Here is a 19147-nt window from a genome sequence, read left to right as displayed (position 1 = left end):
CAGTCAAGATCTAGTTAGATCACGCTGCATGTGTATCAAGAAACGGAAGTTAGAACAGATTGCTCAGCACATCCCAGCACATCTGTCTGTGTGTACGGGGCCTAAGGCAGAAGCTTTATCGCTCACAATTTTATTTCCCTCCCGAGATAGGAAAATATTTCTCAACCTGCAAAGTACCCTTTAAACAACCATGCTCGCAAATAATGATAATGGACTGGTAGAGAATATTATATATGAGGAGTAAGTCAGTTTAATTTATATAGCGCACTCTCTCCAACAGGACTCAAGGTGCTTTACAGACATAACAATGCACACAATACAGAGGATGTAGGTAGTTTACAGACAAGTCACAAACAAAAAAAAACCTTGAGCACACAGTAAGCATAATGCAGGAGTGGTGCAGCATTTTGGATTATAACTTCCATGGGTTGTGTACTCCACCCTAATAAGGTACTGAAGTATTTATTCAAGCTCATATTTATACAATTGTCTAACACTTCTGCCTTCTGTCTAACTTCTGCCTTATATTTTCCATACGGCATTTGAACAAATTACAGTTTAATTGGTACTTTATCTCTCACATTATCTCTTACATTTTTCTTTCTCTCTGAGCTATGTTAAATACCCCCAATGGCATCAAACCTATAATGATATTAAAAAAATACTAATATATCTACCAATGCCAAAAATGTACTGTATTTAAATGGATTCACAAATTCCTACGCTCATATACCATGTATATTATTCACAAAGAAAAAGGCATTTAAAGACCCATACACACTAGACGAGGAGTTCAGTGAACGATACAGATGAACAATTCCCTTTGAGCTCTCCAGTGTCCTGGACAAACGATATTGTGATACTGAACGATATGCCAAACGACTAATGATTCTAGTTATATGCACCTTTTTGTGAACAACATAGGCTAGGCAAAATTGAGCTGCGTGTTCAGACAACATAAACCAGGCATGTACAAACTATGGCCCTCCAGCTGTTGTGAAACTACACATCCCAGCATGCCTTGCCATAGTTTTAGCATTCCCCAATAGCAAAACTGTGGCAAGGCATGATGGGATGTGTAGTTTCACAACAGCTGAAGGGCCATAGTTTGGACATGCCTGACATAAACCCTTGTTAACGACAGGAGGGAGTGTGCATTGTCCTTTGTCGTTCGTTGCGTACACACTGTCCAATACTTTGAACGGTATCGCAAAGAAGGGTCAAAATGAGCGATATTGTTCAAAATATCTCCCAGTGTGTGCGCACCTTAAGTCTTCAATTTAATAGGTTGTGATGCAATTATATGTAATATGCTTGTATGCTGATTGTATGTTATGGCTTTTTATGCGGATGAAATTACACACCAATCTATTTATTATTGGGCAGAGTGTCTGGCGAGAAAATATGGAAGCCCCAGAGAGGTCTTCTTTCAACAATGGACCTGTCAGAAGCACCAAGGGAGGGACACTGGAATTCTATCCAAATACCTTATAATTTGCAGGATAAGGTAGGTGTACAGCTATGTAAACATGGGAAATAATGTTTGTAATATAATTCATTGCATGTGCCATGTAAAGCTGGGTACACATCTATACAATCCCTGTTTTCTTGCGTGCGTTCAATCGACCATAAACGCGACGGGCCGTCCACAAACACCAGCCGAAGGCCCTACACTCTGGCAACAACATTGGGAACTTTATATTCTGTGCAGACATTAAGCAAACTATGGGGGTGTTATTCTGGATGATTTGCCCAGATGTGAATTCGCACCCTTGCGAATCAACTACCTTGCGAATGATTGGCTGCCGCCAGGCCTGGCGACAGTGGGGGCCAAGGGGCACAACCGTCCCGGGCCCTGACAATGTTAGGGGCCCCAAAGCTAGCCGTCCAACCGCTCAGCCCCCGCCCCCCCCCCCAGCTCCGCTGCCGGGGAACTTAGCGCCACGCTCTGCTTCCCTTTAATTACTGACATCTGACAGTGTCAGACATACCAGTGTAGCCCCGCCCCCTCACGGGTATTTGCCGCGATTCGCGGGTTAGTGGCGAAGGGGGTGGTGCAAATATGACATGTCATCAGTCATGTCATTGTATCATATTGGCCCCGCCCCCCATCAAGACCCGCGAATCGCGGGATTATGCCATGGGTGGGGGTTTAAAGATGAAAAATATGCTGCTGGCCAGACCTGGCATAAATGTCTGCTGCTGTCATCCTACCTCAAGATGTCAGTGTAAGTGCACTACATGTGTATGTGTATGTCTGTGTTCTATACATGTGTACATGTATGCATGTTTGTGTACATAATGTATGTAATCTGTGTGTGTGCGATTGTATATGTATGTGTGTAACACCAGTTACTAGTTGCTTACTTTGGGCCCAGTGACGGGGGAGGGCCAAAAGGGACAGGTGTCCTGTGCCCCAATGATCTGAGGGGCCCAAAGCCAGCGCCTCGCTCAGCCACAGACGCCCTCTCGTCTGGGCCCCTGCTGCTCAGCCACCTGGCCCTCCACCTCTTAGACATTGGCTTTGCTGCTGCTTAGCCCCGAGACCCCCTGCGACTCAGACACTCAGCCTCGCCGGCGCCCAGAACCCAACTGCTCAGACCCAAGCCACTTAGGTGTCTGGTCGCCAGTGAAGTGACCCCGAGCACTGATGGGTGGGGTGAAGAGGTACTCTGCGCTGGGCTCAGCTATTACATGGCACATCTTGCAACATTATTCCCACCCTCCCTCCATACACCAATACTCCAACCCTCCTCCCCTGCTCCGTACTACTACTCCCACCCACCATATCTGCTCAGCTCCACAATTTCCATCCTCCTGCCCTGCTCCGCACCACTACTCCCATCCTGCTAACCTGCTCCGCAACACAACTCCCTCCCTGCTCCACACCAATACAGTGCTGGATGGGGATGGGGGCCCCCAGAGATATCTGTGTATGGGGCCCCAAGATTTCTGTTGCTAGCCCTGGCTGCCGCCACCCATTTGCAAGGGCGACTCGCTCACAGGGGCTTGCAGATCGATGTTACAAAGTAACATGCATTCGCAGGGCAGGTGGGAACCTCCCACATCTTTCGATGGTCGCCGACCACCGAAAGATGTGGAAGGTGTTGCTCTGTGCAACCTTACATATGCGTGTACGCTGGGGAGGAAATTGGAGGGCAGCTGACATCCGGTGATGTCAGCTACCTGACCCCCCACCAACGTCACAACCTCATTAGCATGAGAACGCCCAGTGTTCTCATGGGAACGCCCATGAAATGATGGGCATTTCCATATGCTAATGGAGCTGCCCGGCGCCCTCTGCCCCCCATCCGCTGTATTGGGTGCATGCACCTGGCACAAAATCTATTTGCCATGGATGCACGCACCCTGCGTCTGCACAGGGGCCTGAGCGGATCTGAATATAGATTGTAAGCTTGCGAGCAGGGCCCTCCTACCTTTTGATTGTCTGTAAAGACCCAGTTTGTTGTATCACTGTCTCCTTTTGTAAAGTGCAACGGAATCTGCTGCGCTATATATGAAACTGACCACGGAGCCTCATTCAGCTGCATGCTTTTACAAAATATCATACCTACCCTAACAATACATGTACTAATAATTGGGTACTTGTGTATTATCTGGGCGCCCGATTTTTTCATTGTATGCCACTACTCAAGGCCGGGGTGGCCAAACCTGTCCTCAAGATCTACCAACGGTGCATGTTTTCCAGGCAACCTGTGGATCTATAGTAGGAATGAATGCAGCAGGTTTTAAAATGTGACAGTTAGTAATGACTACAGCTGTGCACCAGCTAGGTAACCTGGAAAACGTGGACCGTTGGTAGATCTCGAGGACCGGTTTGGCCAGCCCTGACTTAAGGCATGCAATGTGATTTTTCATTGTAAAGACTTAATTGTATAGTCACCAGGGCCGGTGTAAGGCTTTTCAGCACCCTAGGCAAAACTTCAACCCACTGACCCCCCCCCCCCCCCCCAATGCTGCCACCAAAAACCACTTTCCGACCCCATAAGGCGTACTTGCCTAACATTATGGAATGGCTGGGAGGCTTCCAAAAACCGGGTGGTTCTCGCAGCCCCATGGGAAGGTGGGCAAATCATCTGCTTTCCCTGAAGGCTGCCAGAACCCTCCACTTTACCACCCACAACAGAGTACAGGGAAGAGGGGGCAGCAATGTAGGGAAGTATGCCTCAAGGGAAAGTATGGAGGTGAGGTCTTAGAAGTTCCACAGATGCCACCTGCATTAAATACAACAAGGATCCTCATAGCTCTTCTTGATTTTTTTTGATAGGCAGACTTAATGGCGCCCCCCAGATCCCGGCGCCCTAGGCAGCTGCCTAATGGTAGAGCCGGCCCCGATAGTCACCCATGGGTGATTTCATACCCCCACTATTCAACTACGCATGGAGTTGATTTTATATAGTGTAGCGAGCGGACGCGGATTACTTTACATGTATTCTGCGTCCCCTCGCCACGCTTCGGGCTCGGTGGCTCGCTGTGCTCACCACACTATATAAAATGAACTCCATGCGTAGTTGGATAGTGGGGGTATGAAATCACCCATGGGTGACTATACAATTAAAAACCGGGTCTTTACAATAAAAAATCGCATCGCATGAATTGTATGCCACTATATTGCATGCGATGCGATACAATGAAACAATCTGGCGCCCAGATATTACACAAGTACCAATAATTGTAATAGGTACAAATTAAAGAAGAACTGATTTTGGTAACACATAAATGGAGATTTGACATTTTGGATTGCAGTTGGGGGCCATTTAAGACAAGAGTTTGCAAATAATCTGCATGTATGGTGCTGTATCTGTATCACAACGCATTATTCTGGAAAAGCTCATAAGCACTTACAATAATAAATCGGGTGCCTGTTAGATCTGTTATTTTTACAAATGTTCTGCATTTTGCCCATTTTTTTAATAATGTTTTTGTACACTATATTTGTACAATCATCTTTCAAAAATGACAAACAATGAGAAAAATCTCCTTTGCTAAATATCCCCATCCTGTTCATTACAGCATACTTCCACCCAAAAATAAAACATTGGCTTTGGGTGGAGTATCCTAAGTAAACCATGGTCCCAAAAGTGTTCTTCACAGGGGTCTTGCCTCCTTTGTGCACTCACACCTCGCTCCTGCATACTGCCACCTCATTTTTTTTATTCTAGTTTACCACCCCTCTTCATACAGATTGCAAGCCTGATGCAAGCAGGGCCCTCGCCTCTCTCTTCCCTGCACACCACTGTAATATGAGTTCACGCAGGGTTGGAGTGGCCCATAGGTTCACAATGCCCTGTGGGCCCTACTGGCTGCGGACCTTAACCCCTCCGCTATCAGGTTCTAGACTGTGAACTTGTATTATACAATGGAACCCTTTTAGGTGATCAGTTATCTGGTAAGAGCAGAAACATGAATGAACATGGGTGTTTGATTTGTTTCTATAGAAACTACACCAAGATCCTCCCTCCTGTCAATCACATCTAGGGTCAATTCTAGAGGTGTGCCCTTCATGCCCCAGTCCAACACGAAATTCATGTAAAACTATAAATATGTTTGTAGTATTTTGGTCTCACACATAATAATAACAATAATAATAATAATATTATTAATAATAAAAAAGAGAGGGTTGGCAGGATTGAGTAGAGCACAACAATGCTTGCTACAATCCCGGTCTTCTTTCATACAGGCCACATGTTTGAGTGAGGTAAGCAGTGACGGGTGTACTATGAATCACAAGGGACAAATGTCCGAATGCCAGACACAAGGTAAGCAACTTTTGGGGACTGTTGTTTGCTTAGGATGTTCCAGTCAAAACTGAATTTTCAGTCATTTTGTATATAGCTGGAATTATTATTACTCTATTTTCTGTGTGTTTGTGCGTGTGTGTGTGAGAGAGGTTGATAATGCCAAACATAAATCGAACTCTCTCTGCTCGTTACATCTGCCCACCTGCAATGCAGCATGGTTTTGTCCATCTGACCCAATATTTCCACATTTTTCCATGAATACATCATCCTCCCAGTGGGCAAACATAGGTATGTTCAGTGTGGTGTGGCAGAAAATCAGTTACTAAAAGAATAATACCTTAGTATGTAATTTAGATATTGGGGCCTTCGATTGTTATTAGACTTGCAGTTGGGAGTAATTAGTTGTTCCTTTAATTGACCCAAATACTTAAACCCATTTTCATGTACCCCAAATTTGGAGAGTATTTAATTTACATGATGTGGTTTTTTTTTAATTCATATTGCAGCCATGTAAAAAATTTTAAGTCACCAAAATCTTTTTTTTTATTTTTTTTATTATGCCCTCTTTTTAAAAGAAATATATTTTATGAAGAAACTGCAAATGTACAGCGTAGCAAGAAAATGCAAAATACCGGTACTTCCACAACTTTTCTGCCACCGCTATGCCAGTTACGTTAGCCGCTACGTAAGGATTTTCAGCGAGGGAACCTGTGTCCACGCCACCATGCATTGCCTTAAGTAAAGTTGTGGCAAGCGATGCAGAGCAAGCCACCGAGCCCGAGTTCCGTAGCGTAAGCGGTGGCCGCAAAGATGAGGAAGAACCATTATGCCCTCTTCTAAATTGTATGGTTTGGTTGCAGTTTGTGCTATCGCAGCTATTTGGAGACTCTACCCCCCTATATTTGGCATCTCATCATCTTCTGTTTTGTTCCAGAGCAAATTGAATCAAAAATATTATACTCAAATGTTTCAGTATCAGCAGTATCTGTGGCTAACAATGTATACTTTCCCAGGCAAGGGCTGCATTGGAGCTTGTGCGATGCCTGACATTTATTTTACCTCTGAAACTGATCTAAAAATTGCAAACAAGCTTGGGTCAAATTGGAAGATGCATAAGTTGGGGCAGGAGGATACACAGCAGCGGCAATATGGAGCTCAGCACGTGTTTAGGAGGAAGCTGCTGCTAGGTACAGTAGAAAGAAACCACTGGTATGGACTGGTCTGTGCTGTGCTTATGCATGTGACTGGGGGAGCGCACCAGCACGTGCATACCATTGCAGCCGCGCGCGCGCCGCCAAACTGCACCACGGCCCGGGAAAAGGGGCGGGAAATGAACGTCACAACAGAACCGTCACCCGTAACCCCGCCCTCATCAACTTACCGCCACGCCCACTCCGTCCAATACATCCAGCTTACTTAGTGGGGGCTGTCGTTACAACGAGGCGGCCTGTAGGGGCGCTGTTGTAGCACTGAGAGATCGGTGTCACCACCGCGCCTGCGCACTGTCCCCCCCACCCGCTCGCGTTGTGATCCTGCCTCACAGTCCGGGCAGCCCCGGCGACATGAGGCGGCTGCGGTGCGGCTGATGCGGGAGGCGAGCGTCGGCCGGCGCGGGGAGCCGAGCCCCCGGGTGCCAGGCGGGAGTGTAGAGGAGTAATCGCTGCGTGTGTTTGTCTCCCTGTGCCCGGTGTCCTCTGTAGATGGTGCCCGGAGAGCTGTCCGTGACCGAGGAGGAAGAAGAGCTGACGACTAGTATGAAGGAGATGATCGGAGGCTGCTGCGTGTGCTCGGACGAGAGGGGCTGGGCCGAGAACCCGCTGGTGTACTGCGACGGGCACGGCTGCAATGTGGCGGTGCATCAAGGTAACCTGCCTGACACGGTGACGGGGGGAGGGGGCGGAGAGGGTGGGAGGGGGCTGTCATGTCAGCTCAGGTACACAGGCTAGCACACTGGCATCACGCTCACTCCCAGTGCTCTGCCAGCTGTGCATAGTAGGCACTGGGGGCAGTGGAGGTGGCTGATGTCGGGCATGGCCCACTTGCTGTTCTGCCTGGGAGCTTGTATTGCTTGGTGCTGCAGGTGAGTTATAGGCCTGGTTCACAGCTGACTTTAGTAACTTTAGTTTGCTGTTGTAGTTTTTGAGCCCTATATCTTTGGCTGCTGGGTGCGGTGTGGTTGACCCATGGGTGCATGCGGCTTGGTGCAGTGTGGTTGACCCATGGGTGCATGCGGCTTGGTGCGGTGTGGTTGACCCATGGGTGCATGCGGCTTGGTGCGGTGTGGTTGACCCATGGGTGTATGCGGCTTGGTGCGGTGTGGTTGACCTATGGGTGTATGCGGCTTGGTGCGGTGTGGTTGACCCATGGGTGCATGCGGCTTGGTGCGGTGTGGTTGACCTATGGGTGTATGCGGCTTGGTGCGGTGTGGTTGACCCATGGGTGCATGCGGCTTGGTGCAGCATAGTTGACCCATGGGTGCATGCGGCGTGGTTGACCTATGGGTGATGCGGCTGGTTTAATGCCATCTGGCTGCCGCGTCGTTGGCCCCTGGTTTAATGCCATCTGGCTCCGGGGTACATGCGGCTAAATGCAGTGCCATTGGCCCTTGGGTGTCATGGCGTTGTTACCTGTCTGGGCGCCCTTGTGTCTTTGGCTACTGAGGATGGTTGTGTTGGCCCCCTGATGCCACAGCAATCTCTCTCATGATATGATGATATTGACACAGTTTAGGTCTCCTGCAAAGATTCTTGTTTACATTCTGCTGCTGCAAGTTTGGTGCAACCCTCTGTCGCTCTAATAGTTGCATGACAGGTTTAAGTTTCTAGACTTTATTCTATTAGAGGTTGGTGATTTGATATGACAAATTAATATGATCTGTTGGTGATATTAAATAGTGTTTAGTAATACTGCATTCCAAGATCTATCCTAAAGTTTGTGCTGCTTGTTTGTGTTATTGTCATCCTCTGATTATTGTAATCCAAGCTGTAACATGTTCAAAACCTCTCTGCTCTTTTTCCCTAGGGGTAATTCGCAGAATAGTCTGGCCTCGCTCTATCAGGCTATTTATGTACTTCATTTTTTTTTTTTCCGGGTGGATGATTGTCTAAGAACTGAGAGTTCATTTTCTTAATATTGCTGTCTGCACCTTCTGTCCCTAAATGTTAACATGTTCCACAGTGAGAGTTTTGTCTTTTGTTTACATTAAAATCACATGTGTACCTTGCCAATTAGTTTGTGTGTTCAGTTTAGGTTGTAGTTTATGTTATGCCTATACTTTTGTGCTGCAGTCACTATAATTGGTATCTATATAAACTGTCATTGTCACATCTGCAAAATGACATCAAGCTGATTGTTTTAGGCGATGGATGAAACAAATACAACACTGCATTTGTTTCTACATTTTCGGCCATGCACACACACAAACACGTGCTACTATCAGTGACATCTGTTTTCTGGACTTTTTAATCAAATCCAGTTGTGAGAGTTGTTATTTATATATCGCACACTTATTCTTTACAGAGAGTAGAGATTCGCATCCGTCCCTGCCCAAGTGGAGCTTAAAATCTTTACTCCCTGCAACATGTGTACTGGGGTTAATGTTTTATCAGTAGCCAATTAACCAAGCGGTATGTTTTTGGAGTGTGGGAGGAAAACCACGCAAGCACAGGGAGAACATACAAACTTCATGCAGATTGGGTATAGGAGGGAAGAGAACTGAATTGCTGTGAGAGCCTGCTAACCATTGCACTGCTCCGCTGTCCCCAGATTAAGCCAGGGCCCAATGAGATGATATTGTCCCCATATATGGGCACCTGCGTTAACATGTGTTGATGCACGGATGGGTGTGTCGCGTGCCACGCGGTGTATGCTAATGAAGGATGGAACAGTGATCTCTCAGTTCTTCATTAGAATGTTCTGTTGTGTACCCAGGAGCCTGGGTACACATCGCGTATGTAGTGTTTTTCCAACTTTAGAAGGTTTTTGGAGCCCATGTGGTCGAAGTATCTACCATTGTGTCTAGTTTATGGGGGGGGGTGTAAATAAAATTAGGCATAGACTATCCCGTGACTAACTGCTACATTTCAGATACCTTTTTAAATATCCTTTTTTTCTTTTAGACACACTAGGTTGCGATTCAGACCCGCTCATTGCAGGCAGAATTTGCTCCCCTCTCCGATGTTCGGGGGTTTATGCATGCGCGAATATGCACATGTGCAAACCCCTGGAGCTAGCGCCTTCGCAGAGTTTCACACTCGCTGGGGCTTTCGCTCAATAGTTAGCGGGAAGGGGGTGGGCATGGGATGGAAGCAGGGAATGCCCAGCATTTTATGGGCGCAACTATACAAACGCAGACGTGCCCGCTTGGGGCAGGCGGCTGACATCACATGTCAGCGTCCACCCTCTTGTCGGCCATCTCCGTCCCGGATAAAAGTAAGTATAGACATACTTTCCACGAACAGAGGATTAAATCATTTTAATGGTGAACGACCATCAAATGATTTTTCCTCTGTACGGGCGCATGCGAGTGGGTGTGTAAGCGCACACATCCACTCGCATGCTTGTGCGAAGAATCACTTGGGGGGCAGGCATATACGGCGGGCGGCATTTGCCTGGTCGCTAAGCAGCAAATATACGCTGCGTAGCAACGAGGTCTGAATTAGGACCTAGGTTCAGTTGACTGCGGGGACCAGCACGTGGTTTATTCTCCAGTAATAGAATACTTACTGCAGCCAATCCATGGATAACTGAATACCCCTTTATGTGGACTAATTGTTATAGTTGTTTTAGCTTTAGGCCAGGGATCGAGAACCTTTGGCCCTCCAGCTGTTGTTGAACTACACATCCCAGCATGCCATGCTAAAACTGTTGCAGGGCATGCTGGGATGCATAGTTCAACAACAGCTGGAGGGCCAAATGTTCCCCTCCTCTGCTTTAGGCATATTCTGTTTCTAAAGCACCTCTATTTGACTGTTGACCCAGTCAGTCACTGGTGATAACTGTAGAATGTACACATGCTGATTAGAACAGAGTTAACGGCCAGTGTCCAATGTCAGTAAACATAGAGAGGTGCCGGACTCTGGGGTTGATTTGTCATCCTGGGTAGAGCAGGTCCTTTAGTTACTATGATCTGGAGGCCTGTAAATCACAGTTGAGTTGTTTACACTCATTCTCCTCTGCTCATTTTCTTGCTTTGGCCCAACTCCAGTGTTATATAACGTGACCCAGATTACTCTGACTCGTTCCTACCAATCACAGAATCCTGGCCGCCACGGCCCTGGAAAGAATGACTCCAGATTGTTGGAGCACCTTTTCTGTTCATGCCAAACGATTCTTTCTGTTCCTTGGCTCACTGATGTTCCCGCTTGTTATTGCATTTGACTCCGGAATGAATGAAATCTGCATTATTTTGCCCCCTCTGCACTAGCGGTTTTTATTTGTTTGCCGTTGGTAAGAGAAGTTTGACGGCCTCTGATATCGCATCTTATACATGTACTTTCTTGATGTGCGCTGCCACGGATTTTCTGTCAGTCCTGTATTTAAATTCTCTGCTTTTCTTGGTTGAAGCTGGGAAGCTGCCAGACAGCAGAATGAGCCCTAGTGATGTAGCCTGAGCATTAACATTCCCTGCAGACGTTGTCACCCTCCGGATTGTTAATAGTAAACTCTGCTGTGTAACCTTTGTCCCGTATACATATGTATGAATCACATTATAATGGATGTAGCTCCGCTTTAAAGGCAAGGGGCTATTGAATAAATGAGACCCTGAGGAATGGCAGCAGCCTCTGTTTTATCTTACTTGGCTTATATTCATGATTGTTACTGTCACTTTTCCCTTTTCGCTTGTCATTCCTGTGAAACAGGTGATTTACCCCCATTGTACAATCCGACACCAGTGACAATATTGTTAACTATTACCAAGAATAATTATAATCTGACGAGCTGTGCACTGGTTTAAGATGGTTTGTGTAGGTTTAAAAAAAAGTTTGTAATGTTTCTATGATTTCCATATCGGATTGCGCACGGTGCTCTTGATGGGTGTGGATCACGGCAGCACTTATTGGCTTTCTAATGCTGTATAGGATTTAAATATATAAATCTATTGAAGAGGAGGAACAATACGACAGAGGGGTATGGGCCATAGTGTAGACAGTATGAAGGGTCACCACTAAAGGTAGACTGAAGCATTAGGTCGGCAGTCAAAAGGTCGACGTGGGCTTTTCACTTTTTTTGTACCGAATGACATCATAAGTCGATAGGGACACAGTATCAGTGTACCCCATGGCTCGCTACGCTCAGCACATTCTCCCTATATTCCCTAGTTAAGGGATGGGGGAACCTTTTGGCCCTCCAGCTGTTGGCCCAGCTACAGTTTTGCTATTTGTCCATGCTAAAACTGTTGCATGGCATGCTGGGATGTGTAGTTTGACAACAGCTGGAGGGCTAAAGGTTCCCCATCACTGCCCTAGTGGATGGAAGGGCATGAATCCCGCCTATTTTTTGAAAAAAAGTTGAAAAACTCATGGTGACCTAATGCTTAGGTCAACCCTCCAACCCTGTCAACCTTAGGCCTGTATCATGTGTCAACCTAAGTCTTGTGGACCTTTAGTGGTCAGCCTAATGTATGTTGACCTTCCTAGTGTTAACTTAGAGAGCATATCCCAGACAGCTGTGGCTATTAAATAACGAGACTCATAAAACATAAGCTGTACTGCGTGAGCGAAACGTGAGTGTGTGAATATTGACCTCAGACTATCCTAACACTGTTCTGCGGGTTTCAGCCCTCTCTTCTCTCGCACAGATACTCAAACAAATAGTTGTTCCTGTGCATGATAAAAACACTTAGCTCAAAAGTACAGCAATGTGATAAGCTTATAAGGGCAGAATGTATATCAGGGGAAAAATAGAATTTAATAGTTTTTAGAAGAATTATAAAGCCCACTCAGTTGGCTTTTTGGGCTCATTACCATATGCGTACGCCCCGCGTTTCAAGGGGGGTTCCCATGAAAATGCTGGGCGGGCATATGGAAGTGGGGGGGCTGACATCTTACAGCCGGATGTCAGCTGCCCACCCATATCCCTGCCTTCACACGGACAACTGTGGTTACCCGAGTGGTCTGGAGCACTCGTGGCTGCCTGACCGCTCGGTCCATCATTCGATGGTCGGCGACCATCGGAGGTTTGGGGAGATTCTCACAGACCAGCGAGTGGGTGTTCACACGAAACATCCACTCGCGGTCCATTCGCTTGGCGTGAGTGATCTGTACAATAGGTGGGGTTAAGAACACTCGGTGCCCGTCCGAAATACACAACCGTCCGACTCAATCAGAATAAGGGTCTAAGAATGAAAGTATCTAAATTCAAAGCCAGAAAATAATCAGAAGAAATAATCCCATCTGTACAACAAGCAGTTTTTTAGCAGATAAACAGTTTGCAGTGCTAGAACACTCTCCATACTCACAAAAACCTAGCATCAGGTGACTTCTTTCTTATCCCTAAAGTCAAATCTGTACTTAAGAGAACCCATTTTGCATCATTTACTGAGGTAAAAGAAGAAAATAAACAGCTGACAGATGAGCTACAGTACTGCTTTGGTGAATGGGAAGTAAGAATGCAGCGGTGTGTAAATGCAGAAGAGGAACAGAAATATAATGTACACCTAAATTATAGCATCTGTCTTTTTTTTTTGCAGTCAAAACTCATGTCTAACAAGTAGGAAAATAAATTGTTGGGTACTTGTGTATTATCATGGCGCCCCCGATATTGATCGCGCAATGTTTTTATCGCATTGCATCGTATGCCATACACCCGATGGCATACGATGCGATTTTAGACCCCTATTCTATTGAAAATTGTATAAGCACCCTAATGGGTGCTTACAATGTTAAATGCACCCCCACGCCACCCCCCCTATAAACGTGAACCCCAAGCGTGGCGAGCGCGGCGGTACGCGTCCTCCGACCTTTTCATACCTCCACTATCCACGTCGGCGTGGAGTTGGTTTTAGATAGTGTGGCGAGCCACCGAGCCCGAAGCGTGGCGAGCGGCCGCGCAATACATGTAAAGTAATCCGTGTCCCCTTGCGGAGCTTGCCACGCTTCGGGCTCGGTGGCTCGCTGCGCTCGCCACATTATATAAAATCAACTCCACGCCGACGTGGATAGTGGGGATATTAAAAGTCGGAGGACACGTACCGCCGCCCCTCACAGGCTCGCTTCGGGTTGGCGTTGATAGTGGGGGTGGCGTTGCCAATGGGGGTGCATTTAGCATCAAAAGCTTGTACAATAAAAAATCGCATCGCATGCATGCGATGCGATTGTATAAGATGTAATACAATCAAAATCGGGGGGCGCCATGCTAGGAAACAAGTACCGGAGTTAGTTGCCTGCTATAAATGCAGTGCTGTCAGCTCACTATAGTATGTATACATACTAAACCATAGGGGTATGGTATAAGATGCCGACAGTTGGTATTCCGATGGTCGATTCTCTGACATCGGAATCCCAACTGTCCGGAGCCTGACAAGGTGGCGAGCGCATTCAAGCCCCTTGCGGGCACGATGGTTTGCCACCTGTTCTATTCTCCCTCTATGGGGGTCATAAGGGAAAATAGGCCGGGATCCTGACTGTCGGGCTTGTAACAGTCTTTATCAATATGTTCCATGCTCATTACCACATTAGCCAAGGTCCTTCTTGCAAGAACATGGCTTGCCCCTGAGAGACCTAATATTTTCCATCGGAGAGCCCTGGTCAATGAAATCACGAGAGATTCTTATTTCAAATTAGAGGCTCATTTACCAAGCTATTTTAAGACAGGGCTCGACAAATACCAGGGGCCAGGTAGTTTCTGCTTCCTGGCGACCAGATATTTTGCAGGGAGGGAGGAAGCAGAATCTGGTCGTCGGCAGCCCGACCACCCGTCTCCCCCGTCTTGTCAGGCCAGCGCAGCGCGGTCCCCGACCCCCCGGCCAGCCTGTGTCAGGCACAGGCTGGTATAAGAAGATGCTCTGCCCGTGTCAAAATGTTAAAGAGCGGCGGCCGCGGGTCCCATCAAGGAAAGACTGCTTACCGCCAGCAGCTCTGCCCGGCCACCGGAGTTATGTCCCCTTCTTCGCCCCCCTTCCGCATTGTTGCAGGAGCTCCGTCAGTGAGAGCCTCCCCTCCACCAGGTCATATGAGCTCTGTGAGAGCCTCCCCTCAGCCCGGCCATTTGTGCTCCATGAGTGCCCCCCCTCCGCCCGGCCATGTGAGCTCCAGCCTCCATGACATCCCTCACCTCTGCCCAGCCACCGGTGCTCCGTCCCCCCTTTGCCCGACCACCACAGAGCACATTATGGATGTGTCACTACTGGGGGGGGGGGGCAGGCATTCGGGATGTGGTATTGTGGAGGTGCATTACCTGGGGCATGTGTGTGGCCAGGGGAGGTAGAGGTGCTGGGTGTTTTATTAGGAGGAGGGTTTGCCTGTAACTGAATTTTCACCAGCTGTACCTGCCTGCTACCCCTGGCAAAGGGCATTTTGACCCCTGGCATCAAGCATGCAACCCCTGGCAATGAGCATGTAGGTAAGCTGCACTTATGTGACATAATATGTACTAAGCATTACCGCGTGTGGTATTATATGTAATGGGCATTACAGTGTGGCTTAATGTGTAATGGTCATGCCGTTGTTTTGTAGAATGTGTAATGGGCATTACAGTGTGTTGCATAATGTGTAATGGGCATTAGGGCACGTGTAGTGGGCATTATGGCATGTGGAATAACGTAATGGGTGTGTGACATGTGTAATAGGCATTGCGTTGTAAAAACGCGCACTGTCCTTATTTTTAGTTTGTCTGGCTCCTACACTTTCATCATGGCTCCTAGATTTTTTAAGAATTTGTCAAGCCCTGCTTTAAGAAATGGGGTAGATGGAATGCATCGATCCTAGGAGGAGACTTGCAAACTTGATTAGACGCGCTCTAAAGTTTACTGAATCAACTTTTGGATGTATACATATTACTACTATGGTCTTGTTAGCTTACTCTTGTATGTCGTATTGAAGACCTGTTGTCCGCTTTGTGTGATCTACCATATAACCATACATGCTTCTGCCCTTTGCCTCTTTACTGCTATCTTATTTAGATCCCTTTGACTACCGAACCTGCTTAGTACCTGGCTGCCTCTCATTCATTCACATGTGTACTGTGCGTGTATTTATATACTGTATATATTACCATGAAGCCATTTTTGCTATAGACCTATTGCTTTCATTGTCATACTCATAGATGTGTAATACAACTGTTTTGAAGCAACGTAACATGTACATCACATTTGTCGACATTAATAAAAATACATGATTAAAAAAACAATCAAAAAAAAGAATGATAAGGAACTCGATGCATGAGCTGGAAGATGATGAATGTTACTATCCCATGATCCTATTAGCAAGAACACAATACACCATTCTTCAGTGGATTATGCATGGAAAGAGAATGTTGCCAATGAATGTGTCCATTCTGCATTTTCATAACCAACACTTCCTGCATAAATGCAGCTCTTTAGCACAGGACAGGGCACATTTGGGGAAAAAACTAGGACAAGGGTCAGAACACAAAGAAAACAATTTCAGGCTGTGAATATTATCAGGCGTCCTTCATATCGGCAAGATAAGTGTTGCGTCTGGTAATGTATTGTACAGCCCAGATCATCCAATGCCATACACAGCAACATAATGTTGAGCACAGTCAGGTCCTCTAAAAATGATTACACATGTCTCTGCACCAAACAATTATTAAACCGTAAAAGAAACAGCCCGTGTACACCAGTCTATCAGCCTGTGCCACTATAACATTATTACACCAGTGGTTCCCAAACACTTCTTACCCCTGGGTATCAGATTTTTTTTTTTATTACATTTTTTTAGTTTTTTTATTCAGAGCACCCCTGTCAAAACTTTATCATGTATAATAAATTGTGTGTTTATTTCATCCTTTGGGTCTGTGTGGTAATGGACAGGATTCACTTCTGCTTGTCCACAATTCGTATTTTACATCAATCCTAATTAATTTTTAATTTAGGTCATGGATCACCAATCCAGGACTTCAAGGCACCTGATGGTGCCCATGGCATACAGTTTGGGAACTACTGGATTATACACTAGCTGTTTAACCCCAAAAACTGATTACGTGCCACCCAAAAAATGATCCGATTTGCCTTGACTGCCCTAATATTTTTATTCACCAGCTAGCTAACCCACCCAGTGACTAAACTCTGGGATTGCTAAACCCTGAAGAGAGATAACGTTTACAGTGACCAAGTGCCAATTAACCAGCTGCTAACAAACTTTTGTCATACACACCTGGCAGTTAGGGGCTGATTGGCTGGAATTTCTCTGGTATGCACCACCGTGGCACGGTAGCAGGCCTGTGCCACTGTTAAATTTGGACACCAGACCTTTTCTTCCAAACATTACTATAGTGCAGCTTGAGCCACCAGGATTTGTCCAACCATGCGTCAGAGTTTGGGGACATGTGCACAAGTGCCCCAATCAGGTGTTTCCAACGTCCGCACACCTTTTCAGTAGGTCACTCTCTCTAAAGGCCCGGAGCTTTGCACTAAACAAATTACACAGCATTGTTAAACTCAGGAAAATGCAATACATAGCAGATTAACCAAACACTCTGTAATCTTTCTGGGAAAGTTTAGAAAATGAAAGCCAGGATCTGATTGCCTGCTAAGTTGGGTTGGGCTCAGCTGACCACAGACAGGCAGTTGCTGCAGATCTACTATTTGGTCATGTGTGTTGGTGAGGATAATGGATGGGGCCTGGTTGAGATGGATTCCTTCCAGCATATGTGAGGCCTGATAATGAACCAACCATTTTGAATAGTCTCATCTGGTTTCACTTTTGCTTTGCAGCCATCGGCTGTCTCCTGTAATGTGTGGCCCACTGTACAGCACATATTTCTTTACTTTAATCGTGCAAATTAAGTGATATTTAGATCAGAATTGTTGTCAGATAAGAGGTTAAATGCATACTATCACATTAAGATCATTCTAGTTTTTAGCCTCATCTAAGATCTTCAAAGCAAGTCTTAATGGTGATTTATACCCCTTTCAGACCCGTCACCAACCCGGGTTGAGATGCGGTCTGAAAGGGCCACCCTGGGTCGAGCAACCCAGGATTTGCAGTCTGAAAGCTCAGCTTCAGACCCGGATTATAGCTGGGTTGCTCCTGGGACAGACTTGTGCACTAATCCTGGTTACGACCTGTCATTTGCTGTCTGAAAGCGTTATTGCTATGGAGCACTATTGTTAATAACAAAGAATTTCTGTATATTGACAAGAGTTGTTTTGTCTTTAAAATGTACTATGCGATTTGTGCCTGATTTCACCCTGTTCCGGCAGATTGGGCCGAGAAACTGTGAAATCGGCACCAATAGCATGTGTTTGACATCCGATCCGATGCGCGGTCCCCTGCTCATCCGATCGGACCCCGAGATCATATGTGCTGCATGTATGATCTTCGTGTCGGACCCCCCTCCTGGTGTCAGGGAGCGGGGATTGCATTTGATATATCGCAAGCAGAAGGTCCGCGTGCGATGTATCGCATGTGAACCTGCCGCTTGGGAGGGTCCCAGGCCGCTGGAGCCTGGAACTGTATGTGACTTCTCTGAGGGTATGGGCACTTTGCATAGTGTATGGGCACCTTCAGATCTGTCAGCGTGGTGGATGGGGGCTTTAAGTCTGCTGGTTGTCACTGATTCTGACAACCATGTATTTTAAAACAATGAAATAAAGATTTGAAAGTGTGGGTAGTCACATGGGGCACCCAGGGTAACCTGTATCTGGAAGGAGATCATGGGACCTAGATCCTTGTCTCTCACATGCTAATAGTAGGGATTTTATTTGATTGTAGATGTTACTGCAGTCACCCAGAAATGAGTACGATTTCCTGAAAATGGTGATTTTATACTGCTTTCACATAGCAAAACCTGCTTAGATCCAGTGTTTGAAACGTTTCTTAAAACGGTTTCGAAATCTGTTTCTACTGTTGTAATGCACTGCACTGCGTGTACAATTAGTAAATAGTTTTGCAAACTTCCGCACCCTCCCTTCCCCCATGTAGTAAAAAGGTGTGGGTAAGGAATCTCTTCTGAAACACTGCCACACTTTAGTGACCCACGGGGGGGTGGGGTGGGGGAGGGGGGGGGGCAACATGGGCTTCGTCTTCTCTGTTCTAAATGTGTTGGGGGACAATAATAGAGGGCACACATGGTGAGATATGCACTATTTTTCTATTCGATTTTGCTTCTAGAAGCAAAATCGAATTTGCATTTCTACATTCCACGCATTGGGATTCGATCCCAATGCCTGCTCCCGTATAGTGTAAATCGAATTGACAGGC

At 46.5% G+C, this 19147-nt stretch overlaps 1 protein-coding gene across 8 annotated transcripts in view; it reads left to right on the top strand.

The window, feature by feature from the left end:
• Nucleotides 1-7222: 7222 nt before the first annotated feature.
• MLLT10 (MLLT10 histone lysine methyltransferase DOT1L cofactor) overlaps nucleotides 7223-19147 on the top strand; it is a 141436-nt gene continuing 129511 nt past the window's right edge. For 2 of the 8 annotated variants that reach the window (XM_083189299.1, XM_083189291.1), the window contains exon 1: nucleotides 7225-7625. In XM_083189299.1, coding sequence (XP_083045425.1) covers nucleotides 7463-7625 — 163 coding nt within the window. In that variant the 5' untranslated portion in view covers nucleotides 7225-7462. Of the gene's footprint in view, nucleotides 7626-7733; nucleotides 7843-19147 lie in introns of those variants that run through there. The other 6 variants (XM_083189298.1, XM_083189297.1, XM_083189292.1 and 3 more) reach the window with 5 other exon arrangements.

This window comes from Crinia signifera, chromosome 5, assembly GCF_055691185.1.
Source record: "Crinia signifera chromosome 5, ASM5569118v1, whole genome shotgun sequence".
Classification (NCBI taxonomy): domain Eukaryota; kingdom Metazoa; phylum Chordata; class Amphibia; order Anura; family Myobatrachidae; genus Crinia; species Crinia signifera.
The sequence above is the reverse complement of the archived record's forward strand: the minus strand, read 5'-3'. Positions and strand labels throughout refer to the sequence as shown.